The sequence below is a fragment of the Microcaecilia unicolor genome, chromosome 7 (assembly GCF_901765095.1).
Source record: "Microcaecilia unicolor chromosome 7, aMicUni1.1, whole genome shotgun sequence".
NCBI classification, from domain to species: Eukaryota; Metazoa; Chordata; class Amphibia; order Gymnophiona; family Siphonopidae; genus Microcaecilia; species Microcaecilia unicolor.
In genome coordinates this window covers 15,736,454-15,750,403 of record NC_044037.1, presented here as the reverse complement: position 1 = coordinate 15,750,403, position 13,950 = coordinate 15,736,454, and the positions used below count along the sequence as shown (strand labels likewise).

Here is a 13,950-nt window from a genome sequence, read left to right as displayed (position 1 = left end):
AACCACTGGCATATGGTCTTTATCTGCCATAGTTTTTATATATGTGTAGTATAAGAATGCCCTTTATAGCACTTATATAGAGGGTGAGATGTTGTTAATGAGTTTTTCTCTGTGAAAGCCTTGAGGTATAGCAGAATTTGGATTTTAGATTAGGATCACACCTTTTTCATTTAGTAGTTTAAGGCGAATTACATTCAAATATAGTAATTTAATTTATATTCTGCTTAGGCTTAAGTTTAAGGCTTAAGTTGAAGACTTCTAAGATGACTTGTTGAGCAAGTGGTGATTGTATCTAATGCTGTCTCCATGCAGGTGATAGTGGTTGAAGATGCTTCACCTGTAAAGTGCCCAATAACCACCAAATTGGTTCTAGATGAAGATGAGGAAACCAAAGAGCCATTAGTACAAGTTCATAGAAATATGGTTACAAAACTGAAGCCTCATCAAGTAGATGGTAAGGACTATGATGCATTACTTTGAAATGTTCAAGAAAACTACTAGGTGTGTCCTCCAAGTAGTACTTTTATATGGGTTTATAGATGGGCTGTACATGAGCGTAGTCTGGGGTGTTATAGGATCTTGCATTTAGCTTACTCTACAGATAACAGCTTGAAGCCTACAAAATACTCCTCTCACCTTTTGGAATGAAAGGGACTCTGGATATTTTAAAACAAGGAAGAAGCAACACAGATTTTTTTTTTTTCATTTTAATTGCAAATTTTTTAATATTACATTAAAAAAATAACACAGATGAAGTAAGCCAATCAACAAAACAAACAACAAAAACCCAAATTATCCAAATATCACACTAAAAGATAAATTCAGGTCCGCATCAAGAGGAGAAAGAGAGTAAATATGCATCAAGAGGAAAAAGGGAGAAAAAAGTAAATATGTATTGGGAGACAGCATTTTTCAGTCTCCAGCAGATGGTGGATGTGGTTAATCCTGTCCACCCAGGTCTGCTGGAGGTAGAGAACAAGGCAGGAGTAGGCTGGCTTAAAAAAAAACAAAAAACAAGATTTGTTTCAGGATCTGGTGTTAAGCTGCCGGGCCTGGAACTTGGAGTCCAGGGTCAATGTCTGCCGAGTGCCCAGAGGTGTTGCAGCGGGCTGACTGTGTCCACCCTCTTCCCTTTCCCCCACCCATGCTTTTTGCCTGTCGGATGCAGGGGATGGGGGGCTTGGTGTCTTGGATTCTCCTCCCAGTCTCTAGAGAAGAAACCTGGAGAGCTTATCTAGATCATCGAGAGAGAGATTTAAAAAAAAAAAAAAAAATCAGACTCGGGCATCTTCCTTTAACCAGGGAAGCAGCTGTACCCCGTCTCTGTTGAATCACCTCTGTGGCTAAGACTACAGGAAGAAAAGGGGAAGTGTGGGGAGAGCATATGAGAGTGAGAGTCTGGTCCTGCAGAGTGAGCTTTCAGCTCTAGGAAGTTCTGTATGGATGAGAAGCCTGAGAAACTGTAACACTGCTGCACATGTAGCTGCCAGGAAATGGATGTGATTGGCAGTGCCTGCAAGTTTTGTGGACCACACAAGAGCAACAAAGCAGAAGCAGCTGGGGCAGTGCCTGGGGCCAAGTGAGCCAGGCACCCAGCTGATGGAAGTAGTGGCTGTGCAGGAGATAGCATTGGGTCTGAGTTTGGTGGGGACTTCTGCCATTTTGTGACCAAAAAAAGTATACAACAACAACAAACCAAATAGAACAAGTGAAAATGGAAAGCATGAGCTGAGATGTACCAGGTTTTCAATATGCATTAGTTAGCCATATCAATTAGAGGACAAATAATCATCTAGTATTTTTCCTTTAACAGATAAGTGGATTATGCATTGGATATTTGTATTCTAATATGCTTTCATATTTCCTATATAAAAATATATATATATATATACACACACAAATAAATTAGAGTTGTTTTTCAATTATTAATAATGCTTTAGAGATTAAGAAGCCGAGTAGATGGTTATCTGCCTCAGATAAAGTAGAGTGCTGATGTTTTCCAAATGAATCTTTTGTACAAACTTGTTCAGTGATGAGTAGAATGTCTTGTTCCAAACACCAGTCCAAAATATATGCATCTAAACACCAAGATAAAGGCTCTTAAACACATCTAAATACAAATAAACATTTAAGGTTTATTAAACTTACTATACTTCTTTAATTGGTGAGCAGTACAAAATGTTGTACAGACTTTATTATGGGCAGGAGAGTACCCAGGTGCTTTTTGACAAGACCACTATACATTGTTGGATGACTCACATTTCCAAGATTTTATTGGTGTCCACAAAGAGTGGTAGTGTAGAAAGAACAGAGATTGTGTAGTTGAAGTAGAAAATGAAGTTCTAGGACCTTAGTGCCAAAAGTTTAGCCCTTTTTGATCAGAGTGTTTCCAATATCATTTTCCTTATTGTCAGCCCACACTATTGGGTTATGTCTGTCTGCCGGAGGCAGAGAATTAAAGTAGTTGTTTGTGAGTCACCCCTTAAGGTTATTGTGTAGCCATGGAATATTCAGTATATTATCTGTCTCCAGGCAGATGATAGATGGACCATGCAGCTCTGCTTTGGTGTTTCTTAGCCAGTTCCTGACTCAGAGGTTTCTGGATGTCAGTGAAACAGGAATTTTGAAAGGATGGAAGTTAACTCCTTGTGTGGTTTACCCTGCAGATTTGGCTGCAGCTAGGGTGACATTTGGTGGTGCCAAGTCTCCCCCCCCCTCCCCAATTCACTATGTTATGAGGCTCCTGTTCAAAACCTTTAGCAGTGCTAAAGCCCAAGGGAGTTCCTTTTGGTGTGGTAAACAATTTTGTCAATTGTTTTTATACAAATTTTGGTGGTAAGCATTCTGTCGGCTCCTTCTAGTTATTCTTCTTCGCTGCTGCCTGATGGGGGTTTCTAATGGTCTCAGAGTGGGAAAATCTTATGCCTTTTGGTTTTCAAGTCTCAACTTCATAATTATAATTTCTTTCCTCAGAGAAATGCTGCAGAACAGACGTTGTTGAGTGAGTTTGCCTTGTTAGGTATGGCTTCTGTTGAGGTTTCACTGAATTTTAACTAATGTTTCTCCTCAACGTGTACCCTTTTATTTATTTATTTATTTATTTTATTTAATTTATTGCACTTGTATCCCACATTTTCCCACCTGTTTGCAGGCTCAATGTGGCTTACAAAGACCTGTTATGGCAATGCCATTCCAGGGTAGAAGATACAGTTGGTATTACAATGAGATCGAGGATGACATAGAAGAACTAAGCATGCAGTTATAAAAGGCGTCATTCAGAGTAGGTGGATTGGTGAAGTGTTATAGTTAAGCTATGGATTCTCGTAGTAGGCCTTGTTGAAGAGAGAGGTTTTCAAAGATTTGCGAAAGGTAGTGATTTCTTTAATTGTTTTCAGATTTGTTGGTAGTGCATTCCACAGTTGCGTGCTCATGTAGGAAAAGCTGGTATTGTATTTTAATCCTTTACAGCCTGGGAAGTGTAGGTTAAGAAATGTGCGGGAGGATCTTTTAGCATTTCTGGGAGGTAAGCCAATGAGGTCTAACATGTAAGTTGGAGCATCTCCGTAGATGATTTTATGAACAATCGTGCAGATCTTGAATGTGGTCTGTTCTTTAAGTGGGAGCCAGTGTAGTTTCTCTCTTAAGGGCTTTGAGCTTTCGTATTTTGTTTTTCCGAATATGAGTCTGGCTGCAGTATTTTGGGCTGTTTGAAGTTTCTTGACGATTTGTTCTGTACAGCCGGCGTAGAGTGCGTTGCAGTTGTCCAGGTGGCTTAGTACCATTGACTGTACCAGGTTGCGAAAGATGGCACTTTTTTTTTGGAACTTGTCTTCATTTTGAGCTCTGCTGTCCCTTGTAGAGAATCTCATTTTTGTCTAGTTTCTTCAGGCCTGCTTCTATAGCTTGCTCTGTCAAGCTTGTATTTCTGTTAGAATTTCTCTGTAGCTTCTTGGCTCCTCTTGACGTCATGCTTCTCTCTCTCTTATGATGGCAGCGATATAGCACTGGTAATCTTGCTCTGATTTTTCTGTACAGCTTTCCTCGTAGAGCCCAGCATTTCTGCTTTGTTTGGTCATCACTGCATTTCAGTCGCAGCATTCATATCTATTTCTGACTGTAATGGTTAAATTATTTTGTGGAGCTGTTGAGCTCATCAGATTGAAAAAAAAAATGTGCCACCCCTTTTTCTTAGCAGAGGGCTAATTTCCCTTAAATTCTCTTGGGGCAAATAAGATGTTTCCTCAGCGACCCTCCAGACTGGTCAAGACGCTTGGGTTTTGCACTCCTACCAGCAGAGGGAGACTGAGAAACACTGAGCTTTGAACACTGTACATCTAGCCTATGCAGAACCCCAACTAGCCAGTATTTCTCAGTGTCCAACAGAGGTAGAGGTACAGCCTGTGCAGTCTGACTAGTCTGGTGAGGTAAAAAAAAAAAAAGGAAGGGGGGGTTTAATTTTGGGAATTATTTCTTCCGCTTTCTTTTTTAGAACCCTGTGCATGGTTTAAAAAAAAAAAAAAAAAAGACAAGTGCTTCTGGGGTCTGGGTCTGGGTCAGGTGGGGCCCAGCCTTCCCCTTGGGTTGTTAAACCTGCTGAGCAGGTCCCTCCCCCTCTGCTGCTCCATTTCTGATTTTGGCAGCTTTGTGCCTCGGCTCCTTAGCTATCCGGGAACCTTGAGTGCCTTTACAGTTGCCAGTTGTGTGGCTCAATTTTGCTTGTTTGAAAAAAATAATAAAAATAAAAAATAAATAGTTCGCTGAGTGAAGAGCAGCTCCGGTTTCTCTTTTCATTTGTTTCGCGGGCTGTCTGGAGAGCAGGATTATTTCTGTTGTTTAGAAATCTTTGGAAGCGCAGTGCAGTTTAGTTTGGCTTCGGGATGTCCGCGGCTAAACTCCTCCGTTGCCGCGTGTGTTTGCATCGGGGGGTAAAGACACCGGGAGCTCCATGTAAGTTTTGCTGGGAGCCAAAGCAGGTATCGGCGGTTCCTCCAGAATTGACTGCGGAGGTCCCAGTAATGACGGTGGCTCCTGCAATAGCTGGATCGCCGCCGGCAGTGTCTGCAGCAGCGTCTGTGGGGGGTCCTCTTTTGGCGGGAATGTCCGCCATTTTAAATTCCTCTCAACCTGCAGAGCCTGCTTCTTTGGGGACAGTTTCTCCTTTTCCGAGTCAGCATTTAGGAAATGATGGTACAGTGGGGGTTGGTTTTCCACCGGAATTTGTCTGGACGATTTTTAATGCGTGGAAATTGGGCCCTCCCCAATTTGATTTTTTTGCTGGGGAGTGCAGTTCTTTTCTACCTAAAAGACCCCGTCTGGAGTTGGCGGATGAGGTAGAGGTCGGGTCCCCTACAGGGTCAGATGCTGTCAGTCATTTAGGGGACCCTGATGTTTTTGAAGGCTCTCAGGAGCCGTATTGTGTGTTCCCTGGGGAGGATCCCTCAGTGGTAAGGATATTTCATAGAGATGAGCTTACAGAGGTTATTGATCAAGTGATTTCTACGCTTAACTTTGAGCAGACAGACAGGTGACAAATCTGAGGCAGGTAGATCCTTTGGTAAAGGGTATTCAGTATAAGGCTCGGTCCTTTCCCATGAATAAGGATATCCAGGAGATGATTTCTCAATGAGACAAAATAATAGAATTCAGTTGGATCATGGGAGCAAGTAAATGGATATATCTGAAACATTTACAGTGGTGGAAATAAGTATTTGATCCCTTGCTGATTTTGTAAGTTTGCCCACTGACAAAGACATGAGCAGCCCATAATTGAAGGGTAGGTTATTGGTAACAGTGAGAGATAGCACATCACAAATTAAATCCGGAAAATCACATTGTGGAAAGTATATGAATTTATTTGCATTCTGCAGAGGGAAATAAGTATTTAATCCCTCTGGCAAACAAGACCTAATACTTGGTGGCAAAACCCTTGTTGGCAAGCACAGCGGTCAGACGTCTTCTGTAGTTGATGATGAGGTTTGCACACATGTCAGGAGGAATTTTGGTCCACTCCTCTTTGCAGATCATCTCTAAATCGTTAAGAGTTCTGGGCTGTCGCTTGGCAACTCGCAGCTTCAGCTCCCTCCATAAGTTTTCAATGGGATTAAGGTCTGGTGACTGGCTAGGCCACTCCATGACCCTAATGTGCTTCTTCCTGAGCCACTCCTTTGTTGCCTTGGCTGTATGTTTTGGGTCATTGTCGTGCTGGAAGACCCAGCCACGACCCATTTTAAGGCCCTGGCGGAGGGAAGGAGGTTGTCACTCAGAATTGTACGGTACATGGCCCCATCCATTCTCCCATTGATGCGGTGAAGTAGTCCTGTGCCCTTAGCAGAGAAACACCCCCAAACATAACATTTCCACCTCCATGCTTGACAGTGGGGACGGTGTTCTTTGGGTCATAGGCAGCATTTCTCTTCCTCCAAACACGGCGAGTTGAGTTCATGCCAAAGAGCTCAATTTTTGTCTCATCTGACCACAGCACCTTCTCCCAATCACTCTCGGCATCATCCAGGTGTTCACTGGCAAACTTCAGACGGGCCGTCACATGTGCCTTCCGGAGCAGGGGGACCTTGCGGGCACTGCAGGATTGCAATCCGTTATGTCGTAATGTGTTACCAATGGTTTTTCGTGGTGACAGTGGTCCCGCTGCCTTGAGATCATTGACAAGTTCCCCCCCTTGTAGTTGTAGGCTGATTTCTAACCTTCCTCATGATCAAGGATACCCCCACGAGGTGAGATTTTGCGTGGAGCCCAATCTTGTCGATTGACAGTCATTTTGTACTTCTTCCATTTCTTACTATAGGCACCAACAGTTGTCTCCTCTCGGCCCAGCGTCTTACTGATGGTTTTGTAGCCCATGTCCAGCCTTGTGCAGGTGTAGGATCTTGTCCCTGACATCCTTAGACAGCTCCTGTGCTCTTGGCCATTTTGTAGAGGTTAGAGTCTGACTGATTCACTGAGTCTGTGACAGGTGTCTTTCATACAGGTGACCATTGCCGCAGCTTGTCTGTCATGCGGTAACGAGTTGATTTGGAGCATCTACCTGGTCTGTAGGGGCAGATCTCTTACTGGTTGGGTGGGGATCAAATACTTATTTCCCTCTGCAGAATGCAAATAAATTCATATACTTTCCACAATGTGATTTTCCGGATTTAATTTGTGATGTGCTATCTCTCACTGTTACCAATAACCTACCCTTCAATTATGGGCTGCTCATGTCCTTTGTCAGTGGGCAAACTTACAAAATCAGCAAGGGATCAAATACTTATTTCCACCACTGTGAACAAAGTTGGTATTGGCATATATATCCATCTAGACATTTTATGCTGTTATCCTAGAAATACGCAGCACTTTTCCCCACGTCCATTTTAATAATGACTTACGGACTTGTTCTGTTAGGAAGCTATCCAAACCTTTTTTAGACCCCCACCAAGCTAACTGCTTTTACGACATTCCTGGCAACAAATTCCAGAGTTTAATTACAAGTTGATGTGAAGAAATATTTTCTCCGATTCGTTTTAAATTGGCTTTATTGCGTGTACCCTGGTCCTAGTATTTTTGGAAAGAGTAAACAAGTGATTCACGTCTACCCCATTCCTCTCCACTCATTATTTATAGACCTCTATCATTATTCCCCTCAAACGTCTTTCTCCAAGCTGAAGAGCCCTAGCCGCTTTAGCTTTTCCTCATAGGGAAGTCGTCCCTATCATTTCATCGCCCTTCTCTGTACCTAATTTTACTATTATCTTTTTGAGATGCGGTGACTAGAATTGCACACAGTCTTTGAGGTATGGTCGCACCGTGGAGCGATTACAAAAACATTATAAAGTCTTCATCTTCCTAATAATACCTACATTCTATTGCTTTCTTAGCTGCTGCCGCACACTAAGCAGAGGTTTTGATGTATCATCAATGATGATGCCTATAGCCCTTTCCTGGTTGGTGACTCCTAATGTGGAACCTTGTATTGCGTAGCTATAGTTCAGGTTCCTCTTTCCCACATGTTTGTTCACCCCTTCAAGGACATATAATAGATTGGTGAGGCAAGATTTCCTTTCACTAAATCCATGTTGGCTTTGTCTCATTAATCCATGCTTTTGAATATGCTCTGTAGTTTTGTTCTTTATAATAGTCTCTACCTTTTTGTCCAGCACTGACGACAGACGCACTGGTCTATAATTTCCCGGATTACCTCTGGATGATTTGTTAAAAAATCAGTGTTACATTGGCCACCCTCCAATCTTCCGGTACCATGCTTGATTTTAAAGATAAATTATATATTACTAATAATAGTTCTGTAAATTAATTTTTCAATTTTATCAGTACTCTGGGATGAATACCATCCGGTCCAGGTGATTTGCTGCTCTTCAGTTTGTCAAATTGCACCATCACATCCTCCAGGATTATAGAGATTTTATTCAGTTTCTCTGACTCAGTTTTGAATGCCATTTCTGGCACCAGTATATCTCCCAAATCTTCCTCGGTGAAGACCGAAGCAAAGAATTAATTTAATCTCTCTGCTATGGCTTTGTCTTCCCTGAATGCCCCTTTTACCTCTCGGTCATCTAGCGGTCCAAAACTGATTCTTTTGCTGACTTTTTGCTTTTAATGTACCTAAGAAAATTTTTACTATGTGTTTTTGCCTCAATGCAATCTATTTTCTCATTTCCATCTTCCCAAAATTCTAGACAGCTGATGTACAGATCAGTAGGACTGAAAGCAGGCCAAAACAAGTATAGTCAGAAACACACAGTTTATACCTAATTGTTCAGCCACCCTTAGGATTCACCTTTGGGTTTAACAAGCATGCCATGGCATGTAAACTGGATAAAAACTGAATTATAACTGTTTAAAGCATAATGCCCTTGAATATGTAATACTTGCTAGCAATAGTGAAACAGTGATGGAATATTTATATAGCAGGCAGCCTCAGCCAACAGAGTTTATTTCCCACTGAACATATAACTTGGATGAAACTTGGCACTGTTAGTGTTGACTGAACTGGACCATGTTGACACATTTAGACTGACTCTGGACAGAACTTCTGTGTGAAGGACGCTACCCCTGTTATTCAGTACCTCTCTGTGAAATAGTAGTAATAAAAAAAAAAAAAAGGCAAGTGCATTTTTATAGTATGCCACTGCATTCCACAAAACAAAAGGAGCACGTTCCCATATGCCATCGGTTTCCTTTTGATGTAGTCACAAGATAAAAAGTGTTAAAAGCTCCCAGGTTTCAATTAATGATTTTGGGAGTTTGTTTTTGTTTTTTAAAATTATACTTATTGATATTGTCTGATAAGCACACCGATTCCTCATAAACACGTCTGTGTTTGGTGGCCCTTTACCAGGGTGAAAACATCTCTGCATGAATACAGGGAGTTCCTATAGCCAGCCTCTCCAAATGACACAATGATTACAATTCTATACCTAATTACTACTCTCAACCGATGAACCAGTACTTCCTCTGTGTACATCTGTATGCTGCATAAGCTTGCATTTTGAAAATATAAATTATGGTACCAACATAAAGAATGACAATTGCGGATAGAGCAGCGCCATAGTTTTCTTGCTTTGTTTTGGGTTAATGGGTATGACAGATGCGCGGAGGAGAAGGAAAGGGAGACAAACCTAATCGGCTTCAGCCTTTTGATGTCATGCTGTCTCCTGTTCGCAGTTAACGTCCTTGGGAAGAATAATACTTGGCTGATCTGAGAGAAGCCTCATCCTGTAGAACTGATACAGGAAGAGAAGCAGACTATTGACTCAACACCATGTTTATCCATTGGGCCCAATAGCAGTACTTGCTAAAATGGTACCTTCGGTCTTAATTTTCACTTCCTCATAGGTGCTGAACGGATGACTGTCTTGATGAAATCAGTACAGCCTGTAGATCATCTCAGCTTCCCTGCACACAGTGGTGCTTGGGGCAGAAGAAGTGTTCAGTCTCCCTGATGTCACAGCTGGGTGACTTCTTTGTTGCCTGATGGTCATCATACTGGATGACCACCTCAAGGATCAGTCCAGCCAAACAGCACTGCAGATATTCTGAGGTTCCCTACAATAGAGATTTATTTTATTACCATCTTCTCAAAGGTTGGGAGGCTTACGCAATTGCTCTGTTTGTATCCCTCTAATTACTTCATATTTGATGTCCTATCCACACCAAATTTTCAGGGCTTGTTGGGGGCATATGAGGCTTCTAATAAAGTTTGTTAATGTTGTTTTACTTTTTGATCAGTTTATTTCATGAGTATGCCTATGTAGTTATTCCATATTAACTCCTTACTTTGCATCTTTTTCAGTTAAGCCACCTCATTCAGGTGTCCACTACTATTTTGCAATTCTTTTTTTTTTTTTTTTTTATTGTGCTTAAAAACCGTTGACAGATAATATAGAGAAAATTATTTAGCTGTTGGATTTCTTGGTTCCAGATAGTGGTGGTATAGAGGTCATCTGGTGGAATTTTTTGTCCCTGTATCTAATTTATAATTGCCGCTTGCTATTATAGGAGGAATAGGAGAGGAAGATTTTGGCTCTACCCTGCAGAACCAAGGTCAATGTTCAGCAGGACTTAGCCAGCTAGAGCTGCTAAAAATCCAGTCTAACCACCTGGGTGCTATCCGGCCAGTGCTGGACTGATCCATGAGTAGAGTCTGAGCAGAGCTGTGAGTTACCTAGTTAGCAGCAATATTCAGTTGGATAATTGGGTAACTCAGTCTGTTAATTGGGTAAATATCCTGGTAATGTTAGGATAGCAAAAAGGCCAAATAAATGCTGGCAATTGTAAAATCAGTGCTGGTATCAGAGTACAATCCATTGCTGAATATCTGGGTATAAAAAGCTTGTGGTGACTTGCATTTAAAAATTACTTAGTACTTGCAGGGTGAATATTACTTCCTAAAGTAATCCACTGTCAAGATCACATCTACCAGGAGGATCAAAAGAAATCCTGGTAACAGGATGCATCAAAATATTGCAAAAAGGGAAACTAAGATCCAGAAACACAAATCCCCTACTTACTAATAGAAATTGTTAGCCAAGCTATTGTAATAGAAAAAAAAAAACCCCACTGGCAGTTACCGTTACATCTTGAGTACATTTCTGCTGCTTACTATCTATGAAGAAATCAAATATATTTATAAAGAAAACATGATAGTTTGGCACCCAGAGTGATAGACCTTGATGTAAACTGAAACTTCTTCGTGTGCTTTTGTCTCTTGATTATAAGTCTGGAAAAATCCACACTACGAATCCTGTATGTAAGAAAGTAAACCGTAAGTATGGAATCGTGATCTGGGAGTTTCAGTAAAGTAGCTGTGATTGTCCACTCCTCATTCTTGGTTTGACAATCTTCCCAAGGTATTTGCTACTGTATCTTCAGACACCACTGGCTTATTAAGCTCTGGGCAGTCATCTCTGTGTTCACAGAATCTGGAACAGGAGCTCTTTTGAAGTCCCCAAACTTATTGACTGCTTTGTAGAGAGGGCTGCCACATTTCCCACTATCCCTTCAACTTGGGGAGAAGGCAACAGAGTAACTCTCTCAGATGTTCTCTTTGAACTTTGAAATGGCAGCTTGATGTTGGTCCCTGCTTTAGGCTTTCCCTCTAATGGAGACTTTGTGCTTTCCAGTTCCTTCATAAAGCCTCTATCTTGACCCCACACAACTCTCTTCTGCCATGTGTTTTTTTAAATGTCTGTGGGTTTTTCTTGGGGGGGTGGGGTGGGGACACAATTTCTCCAAATAGGTTAGTTTTGTGCATACTATGACAGACTAAGATTAGGAGCGAAGTTCATTCCTATCAAATTTACTGCTAATGCTTGCTGTAAAATTTGCATTGTGCCAAAGGGAGCTTCCCTCTGGAGTTTGTGTGATATAACATGTATAGGCAACATCCAGGTGTGCTTGGAAATTCTTTTTGATCAAATATGTGGTACCCAAAATGATGGGAAATGTTTCTGTAACTTTCTGCCACATTTTCTTGATCTCTGACTGCAGTTCTTGGTACTTGAGGGTTTTCTCTCTCTCTCTCAACATGATTCATTGAGTACTACTACTTATCATTTCTATAGTGCTACTAGACGTACGCAGCACTGTACACTTGAACATGAAGAGACAGTCCCTGCTCGACAGAGCTTACAATCCAATTAGGACAGACAAACAGGACAAACAAGAGATAAGGGAATATTAAAGTGAGGATAAAATAAGGGTTCTGAACAAGTGAATAAGGGTTAGGAGTTAAAAGCAACATCAAAAAGGTGAGTTTTTAGCTTAGATTTGAAGATGGCCATAGATGGAGCTTGACGTACCGGCTCAGGAAGTCTATTCCAGACATATGGTGCAGCAAGATAAAAGGAACGGAGTCTGGAGTTAGCGGTGGAGGAGAAGGGTGCAGATAAGAGAGATTTACCCAGTGAACGGAGTTCCCAGGGAGAGACGAGAGTGGAGAGGTACTGAGGAGCTGTAGAGTGAATGCACTTATAAGTCAATAAGAGGAGTTTGAACTGTATGCGGAAACAGATAGGAAGCCAGTGAAGTGACTTGAGGAATCGAATTGCTCAAGACTGACTCCTCTATCATTTCCATTCTGGTGTCTCTCTTTTACCACTATGTCTGGTTTTCTTGCATCTGTTAGGATGGGGATGTTACAAGTGCTTATAATGTCTTTATTTTCCTCAATTCTCTTAGGATCATTATCCCAATGCTTTTCTGAGTCACTAATGTTGTAATGTTTACAGAATTTCCAATGAATGAGACATTGTGCCTTTCTGTATAAACATTTTCTGACGTCAGCACTTTGCAGTCAGCCACAAGATGAGTAACCATTTCCAGTTTTTTCTTACAGAATCTACAAATGTCTGTTGTATCAATTTTTTAATGCTTTCTTTGAACCATCATGTCTGTAATCAACTGTCCTGAGCTGCAGCTTATCAGTCACTCATCCTTAGGTTTCGGCTCTCCTCTTTTGAACCATTCATCTGTCTGAGCTTGATGCACGTACTATGCCTGGAGTAATACTTTATATTTCCCACTGTATTTGTGCATTCGCCACTTGCTTTTCCTTGTTTACTGATCAGCTTCTTTAAAGAGCATTTTCTCCTGTTTTGCACATTTTGTTGGTTCCATTCCTGTATTCCAGGTGGGTTCTCACTCATTCTTTCTGTTCATTGGAACACCTACCTAAGTGTAATGGTAGAAGTAGATTCTAGATGCTTGTTCTCATACCACTTTTTGTGTGTTTTGATCTATTGATGCTGTAATAGGCCTGGAGGCTTATGATGGTAGTTCTATATGTATAATCTCTTTCTGTGAGGCCATTCTTCCTTTAGCTCTAGGAATCTATAGTCTTGGCATACTCTGATTCTTATAGACTACCTGTGAGCATGGAGATGTTTTCTTGTTCATATGTCCAATTTTTAAAGATAGATGAGGCCAGTCCACAATTCTAAGGCTATTTGAGAATGTGGGAGTCATAAGTTTTTTGATGGTTTGTATCTTATTCTTCAATGTTAGAGCACTTTTCATTACCAATTTTATTCTCCTGTAATACTCTTTGCTGTATTCTGGACTTTTGCTCCTTCCTCGTCTCTTAGATCAAGTTCCTTGATGGCACAGTCGTTGGTCAGAGAGATGTTTTCAGTTTTACTCATTTCATTAAGGGATGTCTTTGGGGGAATACACTAATTCCATTAAAGTTCACAGCAATTATTTTACATAACTGGTGATTGTCATTGTATCTACACCAAATATTAAGGGCTTGTCAAGGAGAATAATGACAGGTGTATTTGGGAGCTCTGCTAACTCCACAGATAGGCACATATGCCACCCCCCTCTCCTAATGTCTTTTTGGTTTTGGGTGTAATTCAGACTGGATTTTCAGAACATGTTAGGGGATCCATGGGGATCATGGCAAGGTTATGTTTGGATCTATGTATTCCATAAATAAGC

At 41.2% G+C, this 13,950-nt stretch overlaps 1 protein-coding gene across 3 annotated transcripts in view; it reads left to right on the top strand.

Moving 5' to 3' along the window:
• ATRX (ATRX chromatin remodeler) overlaps positions 1–13,950 on the top strand; it is a 453,401-nt gene that overhangs the window by 218,862 nt on the left and 220,589 nt on the right. For all 3 annotated transcript variants that reach the window (XM_030208839.1, XM_030208838.1, XM_030208840.1), the window contains exon 16: positions 313–454. In XM_030208839.1, coding sequence (XP_030064699.1) covers positions 313–454 — 142 coding nt within the window. The remainder of the gene's footprint in view (positions 1–312; positions 455–13,950) is intronic.